General features: G+C 38.9%; 2 protein-coding genes across 5 annotated transcripts in view; one reads left to right on the plus strand and one right to left on the minus strand.

Annotated features, from left to right (window-relative positions):
• abca4a (ATP-binding cassette, sub-family A (ABC1), member 4a) overlaps positions 1–1,978 on the plus strand; it is a 44,500-nt gene extending 42,522 nt beyond the window's left edge. Inside the window, exon 51 of the mRNA XM_084747073.1 lies at positions 192–1,978. Within this exon, the coding sequence (XP_084603199.1) occupies positions 192–311 (120 nt within the window). The 3' untranslated portion in view covers positions 312–1,978. The remainder of the gene's footprint in view (positions 1–191) is intronic.
• Positions 1,979–2,500: 522 nt separating this feature from the next.
• On the minus strand, positions 2,501–16,933 carry tecrl2a (trans-2,3-enoyl-CoA reductase-like 2a). Of its 4 annotated transcripts, XM_084747074.1 has the most exons (13): positions 16,670–16,933; positions 11,139–11,189; positions 10,531–10,582; positions 10,026–10,070; positions 7,390–7,493; positions 6,853–6,968; positions 5,437–5,542; positions 4,413–4,485; positions 4,195–4,238; positions 4,040–4,097; positions 3,412–3,500; positions 3,271–3,316; positions 2,501–3,164 (listed from the first exon to the last, which is right to left on the minus strand). In XM_084747074.1, the coding sequence occupies exons 1-13, from the start codon at positions 16,691–16,693 to the stop codon at positions 3,037–3,039; spliced, it is 936 nt and encodes a 311-aa protein (XP_084603200.1). In that variant the 5' UTR covers positions 16,694–16,933; the 3' UTR covers positions 2,501–3,036. The 4 variants fall into 4 exon arrangements, with proteins under 4 accessions (XP_084603200.1, XP_084603202.1, XP_084603201.1 ...); XM_084747076.1 differs by lacking the exon at positions 11,139–11,189; XM_084747075.1 differs by lacking the exon at positions 10,026–10,070.
• Positions 16,934–24,672: the final 7,739 nt, after the last annotated feature.

Here is a 24,672-nt window from a genome sequence, read left to right on the forward strand (position 1 = left end):
CCCAACTATTCCTTTAAATTGTCCAAGTTGTACTTCATGTTCAGTGCTAATTAGCAAATGCTACCATGCTAATACACTAAAACAAGACAGGGTCCTCTGTCTTTCAATGAGTGTCACCTTTTTTAAGTTCAAGACAGCTATTTTGGTTCAGAAGACAACAGGCTGATCCTAATATTTCTTTGTTCTCGCAGGTTTTCGTGAATTTTGCCAAGCAACAGTCGAGAGAGGACGACACTATTGTGTTGCATCCAAAAGCTGCTGGGGCACAGCGATATATTGACACAGCACCCATCAAGCTTTTGGGGAAGTGAAGTTACTTTAGTGAGCTCAGCTGGAAGACTGGAAGGTCTTTGGCCTCCATTTCAGGGGCCGCCGTGTTCAAAGATTGCAGCCTATGGATGTGGGTGTGCTTCGGAGGAGTGACGGCTTGTTGGCAAATTGAACCTCCTCTTCACCAGAAAGAAGATTTTCAATAGTGTCTCTTGCTTGTTAGAGACAAGCAAGTAGTGTGTGATCACTTTTGGATACTAAAAAAACAGAGGATAACCAGGTTATTTCTTTGAAAATTGAGCAAAAGAAGTCTTTGTGCATCCTCGAGGATCAACTGCGTGGTGGTAGGCCTTGAAATGCAGTGTGTGAAGGAGGCAGCCGCTTAAACGGGGCATGACATGTCACGTTTGACTGATGATTTGACATGTGGCAATGCTGCACGTGCTCTGTTTTGCTTTTCCCAGTAAACAGTGGTGGTTAGTGGGCTTTGAATTTGGAAAGCGTGGAGCGTTTATGTGCCGTTCTGCTCACCTTGTAGGCCTTGCGAACTAAATGAAACAGAGCTTTAGATTTATGACAAGGATCATGACTTTGATTGATGATACGTCAAAAAGGTTCAACATCAGGTCGTGATGGGAGCTTGATGTGAATTGTGAGGAAAGCATAGGCCCTGTGTATTTTTTGCTTCAGATGCCAAGCATTATAATCTTTTTTTTGCCTTCTTTAGACATATGAAATAAGCACTCAGAGAAGCATAGTCTTATAGCACTTTATTGATGCAGCTTTAATTGAAGCATCATAGCTTTTACCAACATGTTTGGCAATCTGCTGAACCAATCTGCTAGTGCAATACAGCTAATTGTTTTTACAAAATCCTCGTGCTGCTATGAAATTGATTTCGATATCATGTGATGTTTTTATGAGACCAATGTCTTGTTCAATCTTTGCCCTTTATCATTTGTGCGATTTTGGTAAACTGTCAGCATTCCACCAGCACCTGGTGTCATTAAAGGAAGCTGACACAATGTCACAAACATGATGTTTCTGAGAGGAACGTCATGTCAAATAAAGTAACTTTTTCCTTAAGATGTGGACCTTTTTTTCCTTCAGAAACCACTTTGATTTGTTTTACACTTACTTGAGATTCACATTTATAGAAAACACTTTCTAACATTTTAATAAAACCTGAGATTAGACAGCAAGAGTTTGAGGACAACAACAGTTATCACTACCTGATATGTAGGTCCCCTTTGCATTAAAGGGATAGTTCAGATATTTTAAAGTAGGGTTGTATGAGTTTTTTTTCCATATTCAGTGTAGTACCTACAGTAGATGACGGTTGGCATGCAGTCAGTTTGGAGAAGCAGCAGGAGCGTCGGTGTAGGAAGCTAAGCGATGCACTGCTGTGGACAGGGTTAGCAGCAAAACATATTTTAGCCCCTTAGAAAGACCCACCTAAAAAATCGGTATAAATTTAAGTATTTTACCACTTTACCTTTCCGTCAGAAAGCCTTTTCCAAGGGGAAACTATTATATGAGCCAAATATCGCTCTCTCCAGAGCCAGCGAACTTCTTGGGCAGAAACATCGATTTAACCTTGTAGAACACAGGAGTTGCTGGTTGACTGCTACCTCTATTGGTTAGTCTGTTTGTGATATTGTTTCACATTGCTGAATCTGAACTAACTCTATAAAACACAGAATTCACACGAAAAACAAACAAACTGATCGAGGCAGCGGGATACATGTTCTGCTAGATAAAATTACAGTTTTTTTTTCCAAAGAGGTCTGGTGGCTTTGGAGGGAGCCATTTTTCGTCTTACATAACAGTGGGTTCCTGTCAAAAAAGGCTGCCTAATGGCAGGGTGAAGCGCTGGAAATATTCTAATTCTAATTCTAATTCTTCTGAAACTGATATTGATTTTATAAAATTTTGGCTAAAATATGTTTAGCTGCTGAGCCGGTCTGCACTGTAGGTAATACACTGACTATGGATAGGTATCTCATAAAACCTCACTTCAATCCAAACTATCCCTTTAATGGCAAAAGTTACACTTCTACAGTACAGTTGCCATTTCTCTGAGGAAAACAACACACAGACACACAGTACAGTGGAGAGGCTTATTAGCATAATTAGATGTCTGCTTTATCAGCATTCCTGCTGAGAGCATGAAAGTTATGTTGCACATGAATTTTTAGTCTGTTAATTTGCTTCCACAGGCACTTTAATATGAGCTAGAGTATGTTTTATTTCTTTTACTTATCCTGAAAACTTTATTAGTGCTACAGGCATTCATCATTGAAAGAGGTAACACAACATGTGGGCCAGCCAGCTTACTGCGAGAACTACTCATTGAATAGTGGCTGCTAAAATGCTTAAGTGCCATTTTTCAACCTTTCCAGAAGTCTGAAAGAGCCAAATACCAAAAATACCCATGTGTAATAAATGTTAACGCAGCATACAGAATATGATGGCAATGAAGATTTATCTCATCTCATTACTAACTGAATATCATAATGCCAAATAACACTCAGAGGGTTGAAACTGAACAGACAATTAAAATGTTCCAAGCTATTTTTTAAAAGGCTCAGTGTGTTGCCATAATATTATTGCTCCTATTCCCACTCCTTTCAGTTCATTTATTGATATAAAAACTTGCATAATGCTGGACTTAGCAGCAGCAAATATCTTTGTTTAGTGAAAAACACTTGTTTGGATTGAATACACACTCCTTATACACTATAATAGTTCATGTTTTGATCACACTCAGAGAATCAGGGGGACGATGGCCATCCGGAGGCTGGGATAGTCCTTGAACTCCCTGCTGTAGGCTCTGTGCTTCCCTTTGGCCCAGATGGTCATCTGAATGAATCCCAGTAATGTGTACAATGCCACTGGAATGCAAAATACAAATATTAGAGCATGCAAATTTTAGTGTAGGTATTATAACTAGTGCAGTAAGTGGATTTATTTCAACAAAACAAAACCTACTGTACATACCTGGCAGACACTGGGTCATAATGGAAAAGCTCACCCAAGCTCCAACCTATAGAATGTGTCAAATATGCAGGGATAGAGAGAGGTAAATATACACGGGTGATATTCAGTCCCTGATGAATTACTATAAATGATTTCTGTTACCTCATATGTGTAATTTGGACAGGATACAAAGACAAATAGCCATGTGAAGGGATTCTTGGTTGGCATAGGAAACTTTCTGCTCCTTGATCCTATGAAACAGTTTTGTAGAGAAAAAGATTAAGCTTAAAAATTTAAAGCTAAATTTATTTAAATAATTTAAAAGTTATTCTATGTAGCAGAAAATATACTGTCATCCATGTTTCTGTGGTGGATACCAAACCAAAATACTGTTAGCATGGAGTAACACATTATTTGAAAGGGTGTGCATAAGACTGTAATTACACTGTTATAACCATGACATGACATGACATGACATGAGTATTTATGCATGTGTTATTAAGTGCATGTGTTATTTGGTCAGTTATGTAATTTAAATGCAAAGTTGACATTGTTTGAGATTGACAGGTTGACATTCTTATGACAAATTGACATTAACCAAGACAACCAAACCTGTTAATGTTATGACTGTGTAATGACAGTCATATGCGCAATCCTTCAAATAAAGTGTTACCCCAAGGTTTTAGTTGAATTAGATGGTTTTAGTATATAGATTTCACATACAATTTTAGTTTAGGATTGGACAATATCTTGAAAACCTGAGTAAACAGAGTAAAAGACAACAACTCACCATCTCCTCTGAGATTATTCAGAGTCAAGTGAATGGAAAAGTTGCCCAGTTCACACATCTGGAGCAAAAATGAACATTTCACACCTTACTGTCACTCATACATACATTGAATTTATGTTGGTCCTGAGTGAATACCAGAGTGAATATATACATACCACAAATATGACTAATGCATAGTTAACTTGCAGATCTCCATATGCTGTGAAAAGAGATAGGTTGGTGTTGATAAGATGCAGAAAATAGAGAAAAACAACACTGTGTGTTTGTGTGTGTATGTGTGTGTGTGTGTGTGTGTGTGTGTGTGTATGTGTGTGTGTGTGTGTGTGTGTGTGTGTGTGTGTGTGTGTGTATGTGTGTATGTGGGCTGACTCACATGGAGGTGTATAAAGAGGGTGGTTGATATAGTAGGCCAACCAAGCTGAGAAACCCCAGTAATAGGCACAATTCTGAGAGAAGAAACAAACAACACAGATGTGTGAATGAAAATAAACATCAATGTAGACTTGTTTCAGTGTGCCAATGTGGCTGTCTACACCTTGTGTATACTACTTAGCCTAGCATGGCAGAGACAAGCACCCAGGTATCTGTAGACAACGATACTATTTGTGCACGACAGAGACAAACCATGATGTCTTCTGAAACCTAACCAAGAAGTTTTGTTTCCTAAATCTAACCAGGTACTTTTGCTGCGAGTTTCCTAATGCTAACCAACTAGTTTTGTTTCTTAAAGCACCAACAATGCTATTTGCATGTGGCAGAGACGAACCACGACCTTTCCCTTAACCTAACCAAAACTAAGTAGTTTTGCTTCGTTAAGCTTTCTGAGTTTTGTTGCATAACCAAACTGCAAGTGAAAAAATAATACTAATAATGATAAAAAAAAAGAAAATAATAAGTCAGCTAAGTCTAAAATGAAAAGTCAAGACTAACCTCCAGTTCTACACTTAACTTTAACCTCTATCTCTAGGGACTAAATGAGCTTAACCCATCCATCTAGCACAACCTCCTCTTCAGATACTTTGTTGCTCTGTATAGCTAATACATACATAGGCGAATAGCTGCTGAATGATATTATCTCATGCCAGAACAGATGGTACACTGTTCTGTGACCGAGCTGATGAAATGGATTATTAAAATGTAAATTTATTGCTTACTTTGCTTCCATTTCTATACTTGAACCACTAAAGTACACATGATACAGACCTATAATAACTTCCTCTCCTCATCAAGAGACAGCGCTCTGAGACTATAAGCAGCATTCTGTATCAGAGGGAGTCCTCAGGCTAAAATCAGAACCACAACAGCTGGCATGGGACGGAGAAAAAGAGGCCACATATTGTAACAGAGGTGAGCATATTATCAGAGGCTCTTCTTTTCAAGGGTAGTCATGTTCTCACCCTGACTATCGTCCTGAGAGGCATGGTCCCATGGGAGAAACGATGCACAAAGATAGTCTCTATCAACCGCTTGACATAATGGAAGGTGTGACAGGCACAGGCCAGTCTGAGAGACAGAGACGGGGATATGGTCAGAGGTGCAAATATGTACATTTAACATAAACACAGAGGTGCTTATCCTCATAGTATACAAATTCATCACGCTATTTTTACAGCAGGTTTTAAAATTTGAGATGAGAAAAGATTAAATTTAAATGATCCCTGTGTGCCAAATTGGGTCACTGCAGCAACAAAACTTTTAGTATTCAGCAGAGAAAGTGCAATACACTGTAAATAATAGAAGAAACTAGAATAATATAAACACATGCAACTAGCTGCAACACAATATCATGAAGAATTGCATAAATGACTCGGGAGTTGTAAAATATTAAAAAACAGACAAACAAAAACAGATGACATTAGTTAAAAGCTCTATTTGTGGGGTTTGAACGTTTCCTTCAGGTACTACGATAAAATGACAGCCGCCGAGGGGAGAGACTGTGGATCGATAAGCAGATCAACATGAATAAAAAAAAAAACTGTCCAAACCATCCATCATGGCAGCATAAAATATTGATTTTATTTTCCAACAACAGTTATATTATGTCATGGCAGAGAAGATGGTACACTGACATGAGATAATGCAGTTAGTTTTCAGATTATGATTTAATTTTACAGAGACTGGCTTTTAATCCATTGTAGAGGTAATTCCATATGTAGTGAGGCATAGAATGTCAATAAAAAAGATAAATGACAGACTTTATCAACTCGTAAATTGTGAAAGCAAAGGTTGACTTTCTTGCTGAGACTTAAATAAGAAAATTGGTACCACTGTCATGTCTGTATGGTAAATATGAAGCTACAGCCAGTTAGCTTAGCTTAGCATAAACATCAGAAAGAGAGTGAGATATCTAATCCTTCTCTGTCCAAAGGCAGAAAAAATCTGCCTACCAGCACCGTTACAGCTCATTAAATAACACATTATCTCATGTATGCCTATTAAATTTGCATGAAAAAACCCAGGTGTAAAGACAACAGCTTGTGGTTTCGTGGAGGTCAGGATGTGCCAGACAAATAATTGGCTAGCCAGGCTAGCTCTTTATCCTTCTTTCCAGTATTTGTGCTAACCTAAAGCAAAGCTAATCAGTTGCTGGCAGCAGGTTCTTATCAACCACAGAGACAGTACAGAGCCCTGTTGTTGTCATCTTAACAAGAAACTGACTATTTATATTTTCCAAAATATAGAACTTTCAAACTTCGTATTTTTGCCAGAAAAGAAATCAAACTAATGTCTGTGAACTTGTTGCACGTCTGCAGGTTGCAACCCATAACCTGCCTTAACCTGTGCTGTAGCTGAAGTTTCATTTCTGCACTTACGTGACAACAGGAAGAGGACTGGAGGTAAAGGCATATCTGTGTGAGTAAATGTACGGTACTCGAAAATAGAAGAGGAGGTAGGTGACGAGGGGCCCAATGCACTCTGCCAGAAACACCTGGACACAAAAGAGAAAGAAGAGATTGAGCAATTTGTGATCTTGAATTAGTAATTTGTACAGAAGCAGAGAACAGCATGCCATTATCTAAATTAGAGTTTTCTTGTTATCTTTAAAAAAAAAAGAAAAGGCAGATTTCTCAAGACAACAAGATCATTTATCACAAGAAGACAACTTCATAAGATTCATATGAGTGGACCATGACACACACTCTGCTCTGTGGGCTGAGTTTGGCAAACAGTGCAGATGTTTTGCCAAGTACAAGTATGCAGGAAACATGGTTTTATATTACAAGCAAGAATTCAGTCAGATATTTTCAAAATTAAATACCTGAATATTATGTTAGTTAAGATTACGTGCATGATATTATAGGGCCATACTTTCCCAGTATAAGTGTGGTGTATGAGTGTGCTCCTCTTACCATAGTCCAGCCTAACTGTGGACCAAGATCTCTGAAGTACACGGTGGCAGTGGTCCCAACTGGTAGGTTCTGCAAGATTTCATCATCTCTGAGTGACTTTTCCTCTGATAAATAAGAAAAAAAAAAAATTATGTCCACTGTAAGATGAAAATAATTCTACTATCCAGTAGAAAACATTGTCTCTAGTTTGTCAAGCCTCCTCGTGTTGAGAAGTGACCATACTGACAGAATTTGCAATAACAGCCATACTGATATGTAACTGTATGTAAATTTAAACAGTCTTGGGTGACGCATTGTGGCTGAAACTGTGAGTGTTTTTAATGGATGTCTGATCAGTTTTTCAGCACACGTCCTCTCTACCTGAAAGCTCATGGGGGAACAGCCACAGATAATATGTTGTACTAATTGGATGACATTTTTAGAATATCCTCAGGGGTAAGTGGCCCACATAGCTTTTAACCAAAGTCTCCACTCTGTCCTTTTTAGCAGCAAGATAGCCTTCACAGTCCATCCAAAACCCTGTATGTGCCTTCCCTGTTTTAATTTGTCTTAAAATTAATGGACAAATGATGTGCATGAAGCAGTCCACCTACTGTAATGAACATAAAGGAAGAACAGACGGTGATGGTGGATTGGTAAAGAGGTGGGGTGCTTTTACACCTTTCATTCACCTACAGATTGAAGACCTTTGAAAATCTCATTGAGCATTCTGGGTCGAACTCTGTAATGGCAGAGATTTTAGTTCAAAATCTTCCATCTTAGGTTTTGCAACATATCAATATTAACTTAATATTGATTAAGCATATGGAAACATTAGGCCTGAGATCAGTTCAGTTGCTTTTCTGGACACACAGGTCTCTTCTAAACTATGTGAACATGAACTCTAAAGTGAACATGTCTCAATTTAAAGCTGCAGTTTGAACATGCACAATGCAATACAGCACTCCACTGTCTCATCTATCTCAACATCAGGGTAGTCAACCATTGTAAATAAAGAGTAAATCTGTTCTACTTGGCTAGTTATGTCTGAAAGTGACAGGTCAGGTCACCCATCTAACGGTGACCACAGCTGGATAGAAACAAATGATGAATCAGACCAGCAATACATCATCGAGATTTAGTCACCAAACATGCAAGCCCTTTTGGGGAAACAAATCTCTGTTTCATATAATGAGATAGGAAAATGCCAAAAAAGGTCTGTGTAGCAGGCTGTAAAACAAATAAACATATAAATCTGTCACAATCTCTGGTTCCTCATCCTTCCTGGAAAAGAAACAGACCCCAAAAGGACAGGAGTAAGAATGTGTGAGCCTTCAGAGAACGGTAATTGTTTGTTTTGGCAGCAGTCTAAATTCATTTTTGATGACAATAAATATAAATTAGCTTCTGTCAATTCAATTATGTCGAACAAGAAACTAGGAACATCTGTATTAATAATCAAGACTTTCGCACTGAGATTTGAGGCACATAAGATGGATGGATATTGAGTCTGTGTGGTAAATAGCTAAACGATGCTGGTGACAGCTACTACTGATGGAGAGCTAAAGTTAGCTTGAGTGGGCGGCAGCTGGAGTTCAATCATAACGTTATAGTACATCAGTGTCAGACTGTCGTCTAACTATATTTCAGTCTTGCAAACAGTTGTCTTTAACAGGTTTTGTTATTTAAAGGCAACACACAACCTCACATAACCATAGTAGCAGTGTCTGGCCACTGTGTTGGCTCATTGATCCACTTGGATGGGGGAGGAGCATGACAGCCGATCAACTTTAGTTTATTAAGGTCAAAAAATAGTTCTTAGACATGTTTATAAAACAAAGGTTTAACACAACATGAATGCATACATGCTTGTCAGAACAGTAATCTGAAACAAAGTTGAATTCAGGGTTGGGAAAATAACTCGTAATGTGTGTTTTAAAATTGTAATCTTACTAGTAATCCCTATTTTTGCTAAATGTAATTGTAATCTGATAATCCTGTTACATGTAATCTGTTACTCCCCAAACCTGGTCAAATTGTACTGATATAAACATGACGTTCAGTTTTCTATCCGCCTAAAGGGGGACAGAGCTGTGACATTTTTGCAAAGTACCTGTACGTGCGGTTCTGACATATTCACACAACATTTATAGCTGCAGTAAAAAAGTCCTGTCATAATGGCTTTAGCTGAGCCAATGGATAAATACACAATAGAATACTGACACGATTTTGTAGTCATGATGTTAAATATGCATACCAACAGAGCCTATAAGTCACATTACGGGTCTCTAACACCAGAAGTCCATCACATTTCCACACTTTATGCAGTCCTTTTCTATTGAGATGAGTAAAAACCTACAGACAAAACATAGATTGTCCTCTAAATAGTAGCAAGAGCGCTCATTCCTCGGCTGAACACCTCCCTTTTTCTTTTCATACAAGGCATCAGACACTGGATGACAGGAGAGTTCATATACGACTACTTCCACACAGTACTTCTGGGTAATGAAGTCCAAATTTTAAATAATATAAAACTGTAATTAGTCACCACCCATTGCAGTGTGTATGATTCTTGTCTACTGCAGCTTTAATGTTGTCAATGAGACACTAATACATACAGCACATGTACAGTAAATAATCACAGCATGGATACTTACTAGGATCAAGCTTCAGCGCCTGTCTTGCTGGATACCAGTGAGGATCTGAACAGATCAAACACACACACACACACAAGTACAGGGTTGGACGGAGCTGGCACTGCGCACTCAGATTTTGGCCTCAGGCCCAATAATAATTGATCACAATGGAATAATGTTGAGCTCTGCTGCTCTGATGGATGCTGATGGCCTCGGGCTTGGCAAACATTTGGTAACATTTCTGACCAGACACATGCTGATGACAGAACCTCTGCAGGCTTCAGAGGAGTAAACAAGAAATTGTTTTTAACAGGACATCTCTCTGGGGGAAGTGGCGTGATGGGATCTACTGTAAGATCACAGAAAGCTTAGTAATAACCATTTTTATCTGAGCACCATACACACTCAAGCATCAGTTCACATTCAGTAAACACGCAATATATTGGACGGCACATAGAAACAGTAAACAAGATCAACACTCAGTCTCCTCAAACTCACTGGTTTAAAAAACTGTATGAACACTCACGTGACTTGTGAAAAAGGCTCTTGATGTCTCCTATTGTTGAGTAAGGCTCCACCTGCACAGAATACAAACATGATGTAACCTTGATGCATCATCAGTGAAGAGGCTGACAGAGTTTGTTGTGGTAAAACCCCTAAAGCTCACAGTAATTACTGTAAAACAGCAGACAAATATTGTTCAAACCCACAGAAATTTATTCCAAAAGCAATGTGTCTAAAATATGCAGGATATTGTCCATTTGGTGGGATGATGCAGCCAAAAATACATGGAATCATGTTTTTTTTTCCACAATATCTAGCAAACAATGTAACATGTTGTTATTTTTTTAGCTAGGTAGCAAACAATAATGTTTTGTTAATGAATACAGAGTAACAGTTGAAAACGCCCCCCCCTTTTATAATTCACAACATCAACTGACTTGGATTTACTAAACAGTTCTTAATTGTGCAACAGAGCTCTGCTTCATTGTAAGTCTAGATTTAGACATCCTAAACCTAGTTTGCTTAACTCTGATTAGAACTCATCTTAAATTAAATTGTTGATGTAACCCAGTTTTAGAGGGGGAACAAAAGAGTAAAACTGTAGTCATGTAGTCTTGTATGTCGGCATACCTTATCTAAAAAACAAAGCTGCTCTTTGGTCTTGGCATCCAGGACCTTCACCTGAAGAAAACACAAGATGCACCACCTTTACAAAGCACAAGAGCCAGGATTTTCATTCACACCTCATACTCATCCAATGAATATTCAGAATGTGGTAAATTTGATGAGACTTGTCCTCTATGTGCCACCTCAGCAACAAAACCACAGGCAGTAAAAGCTGGACTTCACTTCCTTCTCAGCATAAGCTGTGAGTGTCTATTGCCACAGGGCTGCAAGTACAAGAAGTGAGGAGCTGATTTACAATAAGATACTATTCTTAAAATGAATATCAACCAACACCAGATTGATTGATATTCCTCTGAGAGCACAATAAAACATGAATTTATGAAAATTTCAAAACAAAGAGAGATATCTTGTTATTGCACATTGGAGTGCACAAAAACAAAACAAAACATAATTTAGGAAAATAAATAAAAACGGACAGGTCAACAGTTAACTTTCAACCCCATGTGTATCTCTAACACAAAATATTTTTAGAAACCACTGTTGATTTTAGTAGCCCAGACATTTTTTCTCACAGGCTCTTAGCACTTAATCTTTTTCAGAACATATATCTATTAGATAATCTTTGATATGTCCTTGGTCCCTATCCTTCTTCCATCCTTCTATCAAAAGCAAGAAGGATAAGGACCAGGGACATTTAGTCTCAAGTATAAAAACTCCAAATCAAATTAGAGTCCTTTTGAACACAATGTGGACAACTGGAGGGAAAATCAATGTCTGCATGAAACACTTGTTCAAAAACACTCAAAGTAATATGATTTATCGGTACTATTGAATTAACCATAGAAATATGAATAACATATCAATGAAAATATAATCATATGGGTAAGCACAGCTCACACTCTTCTCAGTGTCCCCACTGCCAAGTGTGTCCAGTTTTCCTGATCAAGTACAGTAATTTCAATCTGAATAATGAGGCCAGTCAAGTCTGGTAGGAGAAAAAAGGAATCGTGTTGTCCTGCTGCTCTCTTGCACACATCTTTTTCATCTTAATTAGACCATGTCAGTGGTGATGTACAGCATATGCAATGAGGACGGTGGGTGGCGGCCCACAATTTGCCCTGAAAGCACTCCATACTGTGCTGCTCAGCAGAGCTGTCCTTGCTAAATTGGTTCCCTTACTGGACAGTGTAATAACCCGCTAATGGATACCTAAAGATTTGCTGAGTGCACAGTCGAGAAAGAGAGGAAGAGAATGAGAGAGGGAGAGCTCTACACGTATATCATGTGCTGTTTGCACTGCAAAATTCAGACTTCTTTTTTTTTATTTGTGTCAGCAACACTTTTACCTTCAAGAGATTTCATCCTGTGTATTCAAACAATGACCTGGGTTTGGATTCCTCTTTAGTTTAGAATATTTTCACCTCTTTGCTGTCAGACAGCCTTTTCTGACGGGAAACTACTTTATATATAAGCCAAATATCGCTCACTCCAAACCAACCAAACTCTATAGGCGAAATCAGTAATTTAACTTCGAAGAATGAGGAAGTTGCTGCAGTACCACTGCCTGTGGAGTTTGGTTGGTTTGGAGGGAGCAATATTTGGCTTAACAGAGGTTTCCCATCAGAAAACGGTTAAAATAATTAGTAATTTTACCTTGTAGAACAAGGAAGTTACTTGATCAGTTTGATCAGTCTTGATCAGTTATTTTGTTTGTGATATTCTGTGATTTAAAAGGACAGATCAAGGCAGTGATTTTCATGCAACTCCTGTATTCTGCGAGGGAAAATGTTTGCCTATGGAGTTGGAGCTTGGAGAGAGTGATATTTGGCTAATATAACAGCATCCTCCTGTTGGAAAAGGCTGTCTGATGGAAAAGTAAAGCAGGGAAAATATTCTAAATATAATGTGCACTTAAACTGACATCATATTTTTAGGTGGACCTTTTTTAAGTGGCTAAAATACCTTTTGCTTCTGACCCTGTAAACAGCAGTTCATTTCTTAGCTCCTGTGCTGGTGTCCTTCTCTGCTTCCGCAAACTGGGGGCATGACTGTCATCTACTTACAATAATACACTGACTATCGAAGATCGACGTACCTCATACAACCCCACTCCAGTGAGATTTTCACCAAAAAAATACCTAGCGATACCCTTACAATTCTAGCTATAAAACATCAGGATTTCATCTTGCAGTGTGTATTCATGCTTTGCAGGATCTGAGCACAGGGCATGCTGACGTCTCAGTAAAGGGCATCCAGGGAGATGGGTTTGTTTTGCTTTCCATCTGCCAGCCTTCCCAGCTGCATTCTCGGGGCACATGTTGATGCATTTGCGTGTTCGCGAGGAGCATCGAGGGTGTCATTAGGGCTGTGTGTTGTAAAGCGTTGTGCATTCGGATGCGCTTTGCCCTTGTAAATCTGATTATCAGACGCCCATGTCCTCTCATGGGAATACAGGGCACTGCTGACAGCACAGGTCATACAGAACATGAGTGTACGTGCTTGTGAGGGCTCGAGAAGGATTTGATTATGTGAGGGGAATTAAAGTGGGTTTTTTTTTCTTTCAAATGAATATTTCTTCTCTGTATGCGAAGGGTATTTTTAAAACCTCTTGACATTGGAGGTTATCTGGTTTGTTCTTTTCACCATATCTGACTTTAGTAATCCATGTAATGGAAACCAACTGAAAAAGTCTCTTAGCCGTAATAGCTCCTCTTAATGTGAAGGCTGATGAATGTAATGGCCGATCTTGAACCACAGGATCATTACTTCAAACACTGAGGATGATGCTACTGAAGCTGATTAGCTGCATATGGCTGCCCACTATAATACCATTGTCCTTTTTGTTTTCACACCAACTCAAACTGGACAGAATTTCTCTTCCAATCAAGCAAATGAATCCACTAAACAACAGTTATCTGAGTCTTTGCATGTTACAAATTGACTGTCTGCCTCAGGTTTTCCATAAGAATCGGTATATTCAGACAAAAAGGTTCTATCTTTCATCATGCTACAGCTCATAAAAACACAACGCTTCACCTTGGAGTGTGATTCAAATACCACTACTAATAGAATGGATGTAAGATGCCACGGGTGAGGTTGCAGATTGCAACCAAGTGAATACTGCTTGCATCACCCTGCCTCATCTAGAGCCAGTGTTTAGTTTTAGTTTGTTCTTGGCTTTTGTTGAAACATGGTGGCTTCCATGAAAGAGGGCTAATTCAAAGGTAATGAAAACACAATGATTATTATTTTCAGATGATTATAAACTAATGAAAACATACTAATGAATACTGCATTTCATTTCTGCCACATTCTGCCAATAGGTCATCCTAAATATTACATGCTTGACCTTTAAAATCTTGAAGGGAATACAGAGGGCAGTTTGGCTTCAGGAAAAGTTCCCACAGTCAAGCTTGTTAAAATCTGATCTCAAGAACAAACATTAAGCATTATGTCTTCAGAAACTCTTGCTTGTCCACAAATCCTAAAAAGTATGGTGCTAATGTTGAAGGAGAGCAAAGGTCGAAGAAATATTTGAAATACATGCATTTACTTTCTTGCCGGGAGTCAGATGAGAAAATCGATACGACTATCACGTCTGTCCATTTAATATAAAGTTACACTCAGCAGCTGGTTGGCTTGAGGCCTTTTCACACCACCCCGTGGTAACTCACTGCCTCCAGTCATGTCAGTGAAGGCAGCACTTTTGATCATGGTGTAGGGGTATGAAGTGGCTGCTGCCCCATGTGAAAGCGGCCAAAATCGAACTTGCTGAACTTCTGGAGGTTGCTGCCTGGCTTTGACCAATCAAATAGAAGGTTTCAAGAATTGCAGAAATAGCAGGCATCACAGGTCAGAAAGAAGCGATCATGGAGGAGTTGATAATGCTGTCTGGATACCTGGAGCTGTATAACATGGTGTTAGCCATGTACAAGGACAGCCAGAAGAAAAACTGGGCCTGGGACAACATTTCCACCACACTAGTATTTGTGTTGTGGACATTTGATTGGGTTGTACCGAAGCTGTAATCCTCACCAAGGCACCTACCTGTCATTGGAGCCTTAGACCTCTGCAGTTACCATTGCTTAAAAAGAATTGCTTGTTGGGGGAACACTCTTGCACATAGGCTGTTGTCAGGGTGGTAATCCTGTGGCACTGTGAAAAGGCCTTTAGACTAGTGAACAAGGGGAAAACAGGTGAAGAGCTGTGCCATGCATTTGTTCCAACAGCCTATAAATCCACAGAGTTTGCTCTGTTGCTCAACATTGAACTTGCTGAACTTCTGGTGGTTGCTGCCTGGCTTTAGCTAATCAAAAAAAAAAAAAAAGGATGAGGGTATCACTGAAATAACAAGCATCACAGGTCAGAAAGAAGCAATCATGGAGGAGCTGATACATATCGAAAAATATCCAATCGGACTGAAAGCCAGCGGAACTAAAACCATTTTATGATCATTTTAAAATGATTGTATCCTCACACTGGACATTGAGCGAACAACTGGCAAATGGGATTACGCGACAATGGGACACATCAAGTTACCTGGCTAAAAAAATAGTACAACACACAACCCTCCCATTTTGACACTGTGGTTGTTGTATGGATTAAACCAACATAATATAACATGCTAAATCAGTGAGCTTTAGAGGTTACCTTCGAAAAAGTAAGGCTAGCTGCTTCCAGTCTTTATGCTAAGCTAAGCTAAGCGGCTGCTCTCTGCAGCTTGGTACATGACAGTGGTATCAATTTTCCATCTAGCTCTCAATTTTCTCATCTAAACTGTCTTCTATGTCTCTAATAAACCATCTAAATATTTGCTAATTTGGCTCACAGCCTTTATGAAACAGTTACTAAGAGCATGGCTCATGTCCCAGAGTTTGTTGCAAATTAGCTTGGGTTCATAGGCCTGCTGCACTTACAGCGAATGGCTTGTCTACTTCTTCATTAGTACTCATCAGGCCTTGTGAGACATGACTGGAAGCAAAGGAAAATGATGAAAGGGGCTGCAGCCCAGTTTTGTTTACTCTGGCATAGAAATTTGGACTTAAACTCTGCATACACTTTTAACTTCTTCAGTTCTTTTGGAATTCAGCAAGCAGTTATTTTATTTTTTATCATAAGACTGCTGAGGCGAACCACTATCCCTCCATGTGTTGCCCTCGAGGTCTGATGAGATGAGAGTCAATACGCTTGTCCAAAAATTAATCCTGCTTTAACAGCAAATGCTGCTCTCAGCTAAATGTCTGACTTTACCTGATAGTACACTATTTGCAAAAAAAGTTTCTGAAGATATCAAAGTGATCAAAACAACAATGATGAAGAAGAAATTATTGATGAAAACTTATTAATGATTCCAAACTTCTGCTTGACCTGATTAAATATTGCTCAAAGTGAACCTCTTGTTCAAGTGAGGCCTTGTAAAACAAAAGTAATCTAAAACTTTAAATTCTGCCAGAAAGTAGTAATTAAAGGTTTCAGCTAAATCAAAAGCATTCTGTGACATTTAGCTTATTACTTCAGGCTTCATTCAGACTTACCTCAAAGAAGGTTGGCCGACTCATGGCGCTGGATTATTATGATGTCCTCTGTGTACAGGGTGAAGGAACAATGACCTTAAACATCAGTATATGCAAACACAACACACACACTCATTCCTCACACACACATACAGAATTAGTTCCTCTCCTTTCGAGGACAAACACTGGACTGACCCCTTATTCTTCCCAGCCTCCTTTTCTCCCTCACTCTCCCTCTCTCTCTCTCTCTTTCATAGACACACACACACACACACACACACACACACACACACACACACACACACACACACACACTCCCTCTCTTCTCTGAGATATAGTGCTGGGACACAGAATCACTAGAGGCACTCCAGAAATCCTGCACATGCTCTCCCTCCTGCTTTTCTTTCCTCCTGCTTTCCCCTGTATTTCTTTTTTCTGTCTCTGCCAAGGTATCTTTGGAGAAAAGTCTTGGCAGAGTCCAACTTGGCTCAGGTAAGCAGATACCCACCTGAGATTGAGACAGGTGGGTATCTGAACAGAACAAGAATGTTGGAGAATATCAAGAATAATACAATTCGTAACTTTAAAATCTCTTTAGAATCTAGGAATCTTTAGGAACACTACTACAAGTAACGCAAGTAAAGTGGATTCCAATGAGTGAGTGAATGAAGCATGGGTAGCTAGAACAAAGCAGTGAATCAACACTGGATTTTGTGTGAATGCAGCAGATGTGAACCTTCATCCTGTTGCTGTGTCCTCAGTCTGCTCTGCCTGTGTGTGTGTCTGTGTGTGTTAATCTCTCTCTGCAGCTCTCACAGACAGAGAGCAAAGGAGCGAAATGGAGACAGTGATGTAATCGTTAGTCGCTATGTTTTTATGGAGTCCAGACTTCGTTGGTGTATTGGCTGGGGGCTACACAACGCTGCCCAACAGCTAACGTCCAGACATGTCCTGAACACACAAAAAAATGTGAGAAAATAAAAAAAATACAGGCAGCGGGTAGGGTCTCTGCAAACAGACGCTAACACACACTTCTACTGGGTCATAAGTGATGATCAACAGGGATTATTTTTATGAGTCTGTGCATTGTTCTTTAGAAAATCCTGTATAACATACCTTTAAATTTACATATTGAAATGCAAAAAAATACCAAACAAATGCAGTGTATTTGGAAATCCCATTCTATTAAAGCATTCCACCAAATGTCAGCAAAAGACTTATGACTTGAACTGCCTTCATCTTTAGCTGCAGTACTTAGTTGTGTCAGCAGAAGATGAACCCACCAGGGCTGGACTGAGCACCAAAATATCTCACAGAACTAGAGGCTGAACTACTGGAGGTCAAACTCCTACTATATCTAAAAGTGAAATGTATGGCATGTTTAAGCTGCAGTATGTAGTTTGTAAAAACGGTTGACATTATGAACTGTGCTGTAAATGATAAAGAGATCAGTTTTACATTAATTTTCAGACTAAAGCAGTCTGCTGTGTTCATGAAAATCTGCTCTGTAAATTTACACTTTAAAAAATCATTTAGGAACTTAGTGAATCAACTCATTTTTTCTCATTAACTGAACTTAATTATGCAAGTTTTATTTATTCTTTTTTCTCAGCTTTACTTGTATTTATTTTCAGAACACCTCAGAACTTCTAAACTTGACTTCTTTTAACCTGAATTCTTTTAACTTGGTGGTGAGTTGAATGAATGTACTCTACAGAGTTCAATCGACTCATTAAATTAGGTTTCTAAAGAAACAATTAGCATATAAGACTTCCCAGCATGCATTGTGTGCTCCTCCAACAGGAGCAGCTGCAGTTGGAAGTAGTGTTCATCTGTCTGACTTCAAGAGTTGTTGGTTCAACTTAATATCTAAAGCTTATTGAACATGTTCTCAAATACAACAGAATTAATATCAAGTTTATTTGAGTAGAAAAGTTTATATGTTTTGAATTATTACAAAGTTACCTCAATGTGCCTTTTCAGACTCAGGCAACTTAGAGTCTTAAGGTAGCCCAGACACTAACTTTCTTTTTTGAAAAAAAATCCTTTTAGGTGAACAGCACAAATCTTTAATTTGCCACCTGGAACTTGAAAATGTCATTTGCCTTTTGAGTTACACTGCTGTGGAGCAAAGTGTCATGAACTCTATAACAGTGTTCTTCTGTGTTCAGTGTTCCTCACATGTATCTTGAAGAACCAGGTCTTTCTAGCACACATACTATATTCTGAGAGTTCCTAGTTTCTTGAAAACTGTCTTTGTAGAATATTGAGAGCAATGGGAGCCTGCTGGTGTTTATATAACTCAGGGTGGATCACATCACATACTTTCTCATTCCAGCGATGCGCCTCTGTGTTGTTTTTATTTCTACTGTATACTCATGTGTAGAACATTGCTATTTTTACCTTGAAAGCCAGTATTTATTGACAGACTGTGAGGTTCTTGTTTTTAGCGGATTTACCAGTATACTGAATGCTATAGCTCTGAGTGGTTTGTATCCAGCAGCTTATTATACTTGCTGCTTGATGCAATATTTATGCCTTCAGTTTTTCACTCATACTGAATGAAAGAAGAGGTGAGAACTATTGCCAGCAATTGCACTCTGGATAGTTACATAATTCTAACATAGCTATAACACATCTTATCTGGTCCCTATCTCCATTTCAGTGTATTTAACTAAATAAAGCTGCCAGCTTTTTAGCCTAATGCACATCTGGAACTTACTTTAAAGTTGCAATCTTGAACATTTTCATTCCAAATTCCTATGAAGTCAAAATCAATGTTGAAAAGGATTTTAATTTTTTTTGCACACATGTATTGTGTTATATAAGTCACCTACATCAGAATCTGGCCCAACAATGATTTTAGCTGTGCCCCTCCCTCTGATTGAAATATATTTTCCTTGACCCTCTCCATGTCAGGTTAAAAAAAAAAAAAGTTACACTACTTTTGCTGGCCAAAAAATGCTCAGTGTATAATCAAAATAATATTTTTGTTAATTTTTGTTGTATTTAATAGGATTGTTCAATTGTGGATACAAACCTTTATGTTATATCTCAACTATGCACATTATTATAAATGTGAACCATCACTGTGCATCTGGGCTACAGATATTCATTTCTTAGATGGTGTCACGCCATCATCTGTCCATCCAAGTCTACCTAGTGGCAGTTTTTCATACTGGCACCAGAGCAGCTGAAGCAACACAGCAGCACCGAAATGAAGGACAGGCATGTTTGTGACGATTGAAAAAAATCTGTATAATTGTTCCTGAATTGATCAATTCACATTTGCATGACCGTTTGCAGGACTTAGATTAAAAACAATGTACCCTCCCATGGCCTAAAATTAAAAAAGCTTGTCCCTCCCCTGTATTCCTTTAGTGGACCCCTCCCATAAACACCGAAAGGTCCCTAACTAACTCCTTTCACTGTGCTGCTAATGTTAAACCACATTAGTTGTTACCACCAGTGATTACAAGTGATGCCAAATCAACAAAGACTTCATGACTGCCACTGTCAGGCCACTCAGAATAGTAACTGGTGGTTGTTGGCTTTTTAATATTCATCAAGATGATTGTTACAGTGAATTAACATCTGAGTAATTCTTTCAAAAATAGTTTGTGTATACACAGCTACAACAAGGCTGAACCTGTTGTGGTACAATATTCATCGTTAAAAGGTTTTACATTTGATTCCCTTAGATCAATATGAGTAAAATGACTGTTTCAAGAATGATTGAAGCTGTTTGATCTAAGAGACAAAGAGTGATTTCATTCACAGTCTTGATGAGAAATGCCTCCAAATTGCATTTTAGGTTTTTCTTGTCCTGCTTTGCCCTCTAGTCTTTCACACGTGCCTGCTCTGCTATGTTTTTTTTCCACTTGTCTCCTTCAAAAATGGATTTAAACAATGAAGAATCAAGTTGAGTGTGTATTCGCTGTGATGCTGCCTGAGGGGACTCAATTTATGTTATGGACCAGACCCCGAAAGCCTCAGGCAAATGTAAACCAGGCAGCATATAGTGAAGAATGAGACACTTCAGCGTCTGTGCAGTCTGTTACTCACAAAGTTGGGATATAAAAAATAATTGTTTGGATAAGACTGAATGGCTTATTTATGTGAGAGATATGCATGCAAAACATGCAGATATTTTAATCTCCCTATGCAGCCCCACTAAAAATATCACACTAACAGGCTGCAGCCAATGCATTTTCAAACAACAGCCGCCAGCAAAAAGATCAGATTTGAAACTTTCTTCTTGAAGTCTGAAATGAATATTTTAATACATGAGAGCTTTGAAATTAGAGATGTGTGAAAGTGTCTTGGAAATACCATAATAGCAGGTAATTGGTACACTGAGAGGAGGTCGAAAGACACATTTTCTTCTTGACTGGTGCATTGTGGTGCTTTAATAAATGGAAAATACTTTAAAAATTTTACAAAGTTACCTGGATTCTGGGGTAGTATCATGCACACATTGTACTTCTTCCTTAACCTTGTTGTTATGCGTCATTGAAATTATAGCAGGGCTGTGATGGGAAAATTGCATTCATCTAACAAAGTGGAAGAATTTTAATCTGTATGTTGACTCTTCCAGGACACTAACATCAGAGTGACTGCAAAATGAGTGTTGATTGTGACTGGCTATGATTAAATCTCTGCAGTGGTCTGCAGCCTTTGCTTGATCTTTTGTTTCACTCCATTGACTATTGATAAGTGCCTCATACAACTCCACATCAAATAATTCTAACCACCCCTGTTAGTTGACCAACATTTGCTTCACCTCAACGTATCTGGAAGATTTGTTGTTGATATTAATTTTCTTGGCGACACCTTAAGTTATTCATTGTTCTCCTGCATCCATCACATGATGATCTGCATCAGGGGTTCTCAAAGTATTGATGATCAAGTGGCAAATTTGTTGACGAAGTATGAACTGATCCTTTTTTCCTGAAAACTCCTTTTCTCCTCAGTCATACAGCACTTTTTGATGGTGGCTTTTCCACTTCACCTCCATATTATATTGTCTTATTATATTATTTGTTGAATTGTGTACTTACATCGTCCCAAATGTTTCCAACAATGGTCAAATTGTTGCTAACATTTGGGATGATGTATGATGTATGATGTATCTGTGTCTCTCCTTCTAGCTGTTGTTAGCTAGTTACTGTAACTTCTATAAAAACATGGGAAATGTTGGATATGTCAGAGAGTGAGGAAGGAACTCGAAGAACACGACTAAATGTAAAGTGAATAAAACATTAATATTACTTCATCAATGAACATGATTTCTGCCTGAGTCATGTCAGATCTATTTTTATCCTATGGGGGATGTTTAAAAATGAAGATTACAACTTCCATGATCCTACTCTACTTCACAACATCATCAAACTGTCTTTTATTTATTTTGCATTTAAAGTGGTTATCCACTGAAATACACCACCAGCACAGATGACAGAATGTACCTCCTGCAACATTTTTCTAAACTGACAGACGCTTCTTAGGGTGGTGCAGTTTGATGCATTAGATTAAATTAAATGTAGGCTGGTGAGAGCGAAAGCACTGAAATGAAATGCATGCATTTCATCTAACGTTCAGGGAGCAGCACATCTATTGTATGTCTGTCAGTCAGTTGGGGTGGGGTGAGGGGGATTTCTTACTTGAATCAAGGGTCTCAGGGCAGAGGGTGTTGTACATTGTACAAACTGTAAGTCCTCCTGAGGCAAATTGTGATTTGTGATTTTGGGCTGTATAAATAAAATTTGACTTGACTTTTCAGAAGATGAGTATTGATGTTTTTGGTCGGTAAGACCTTTCCTCTAGCAACACGGTCAGGCCAAAATGTTTACTTGCGCACAAGAAATATCAAAAATCTAACAGCCAGACTGTAATAAAATCTACTGCTCAAATGCATGAAGCTTGTCCATTTTCATGACATTCCCTGGCTGAAAATTCTACACTGGTTTGACATCCAGAGAAAAGAGATGAACAGGTTTTGCAGGGGAGTGTCAGCCAAATTTACAAAGGAGGTTAACTATACATAAGTCTAGTTTTATTAGAGTTTCACATAACTTATATGGTTACATTGCACAAGAACAGGAGAAAAATACAACTTTGGAGATGTTTCCCCTGTAAAGATTTTTCTTTTTTTAGGCTACATGTAGTTGGTATGCAATGCAATTAGCAATCCTGCTGTTTTGACTGACTCTGATACAACACATACTAGACACCCCCCCACCCTCAAATGTCCCCACAGGCCTCCTCCATACAGGTTGACACTGTCCTCTGCTGGTCAGCATGGCCAGTACCTCTGCTACTCAAGACTTTCAACGTTCAGTCACAGCTGTATTTACACCTCGCATTCAAGCTTCAGCCACTGAACTCAGTCTTGAGTTACTGTCAAGGCAACTACTTAATTTATTTTTACAATAAGGACACCAGGTTTAATGTTATTTTTTGGTCTTTCTATTATTTTTTTCTAGAAAAAAAAATTGTTTGAACCCACATAATGTTTCAAAGCTTAGTAATGGCAGTAGCCTTCTGTGATCAAAAGTTTGAGGCTACATCACAGCCGAGGCATGTCGCCTGCTGGTCTGCAGGGTCATTATTGACTTTTCCATCAGTCTGCATCACCCTCTAACCTCACAGGATGCCAGTTCATTATAGTTTGGGGTTTTTTTTTTTTACTTGTAGTTGTTGTAGGTCCTCTAAATGAGCAACCCACAGTCAGGACTGGAGGCTATAGCTTAATGCAATCGACATACTGCAGGGTGGGGGGTGGTGTGTGTGTGTGTGTGTGTGTGTGTGTGTGGGGGGGGGGGGGGCGGGGGCTGATGGTGGATGGCAGGATGTCTCCTTCCATTTTCCCTGCGGAGATCTGAGGCAGTTGCCCAGTGCAGGAGGACTGTGTGTACATAGAGTGTATACATATCTGTGAGCCTCTCAAATTTAATGTGGACACTCAGCCATAATACTAGAGAAAATTGAAGAAAATACTCTGTCAGAGACGTGTGTGTGTGTGTGTGTGTGTGTGATTATGATAATGTTTACATACATGATATGACAGTGTAGGCTCCATCAAGTGTTTTTCATTTTTCCCTCAAGAATCCCTGAAGGCACTTGGCGAATTTTCAAGCATGCAATCATTGCAAGAGTCCTCCATTTTGGGGCTGTATGACATTTGGATGGTGAGTTAATGAGTGAGTTATTTTTGAAAACACATTATTTACTTTTTTTTTTTTTTTTTTTTACTGAGATGTTATGTTTTGTTTCTGAAATCTGATTGGGTGATTATTAGTGAAATGAAAAGCACAGGCCAATGCACAAGGCAGCTATCAGGAGGATAGTACAAAAATAATACAATTTGGATTGGTTGCTGATGACACTCTCTAAACTCCACTGACAAAATCATTCACCAAGGTCATACAATAACACAAACTAATCAAGGTTGCCAATCTCTCCTGCCAATAAAGGAGTCTGCATCAGAGTGACTCTGGTATTTTTTCCCTCCAGAAGCTCCAGTCTGCCACTGACCCTCTCCTGCGGAGCTCCACGGCTCTGAGCAGCTGTCTGTCAGCTCTGTGTTTCAGCTCCGCCTGGTCCTCTCAGCCCTCAGCAAAACCCCGCAATCGACGAATAGATGAACACAACTGAAGGTGAAATCAAAACTGACTGAATGAGATGACAAACTCCTGGGCTGAGCATATTGCTCATTAGACTCTTTTTTATTATAATTCCCTTTCACAGTGACTTTTTCTACATGTGTTTCAGCCATTGATTCAGGGTCTCACTGCAAGTGCAGCTGCACTAGTAGCCAATAGGAGCCCCTGGTCTGAGAGGATGTGTGATTCGTTTACATCAACCGTTGAGCAGAGCAAAGAGAGGAGGTACAAAAGTCTAGTTCTGTCTCAGAACATTCGATTTAAAATGTGCTGAAAGGTTATTTCTGAACGATGCCAAAACAATATTGCCTACCCTAGCTTTAACTGATATTGATTGAATAAAACTCTTTTCATCATCATTGC

This window comes from Lutjanus erythropterus, chromosome 21 (assembly GCF_056507025.1).
Source record: "Lutjanus erythropterus isolate fLutEry1 chromosome 21, fLutEry1.hap2, whole genome shotgun sequence".
Classification (NCBI taxonomy): domain Eukaryota; kingdom Metazoa; phylum Chordata; class Actinopteri; order Lutjaniformes; family Lutjanidae; genus Lutjanus; species Lutjanus erythropterus.

What these genes read in the sequence shown, in the direction of transcription:
- tecrl2a (XM_084747074.1), bottom strand. Translation starts at nt 16,693, where the DNA reads ATGAGTCGGCCAACCTTCTTTGAG. An exon ending in CACAGTTAGGCTGGACTATG is followed by an intron (nt 6,969 to 7,389) that starts GTAAGAGGAGCA and finishes TTTTGTGTCCAG; the next exon opens with GTGTTTCTGGCAGAGTGCAT. An exon ending in GAATAATCTCAGAGGAGATG is followed by an intron (nt 3,501 to 4,039) that starts GTGAGTTGTTGT and finishes ACTGTTTCATAG; the next exon opens with GATCAAGGAGCAGAAAGTTT.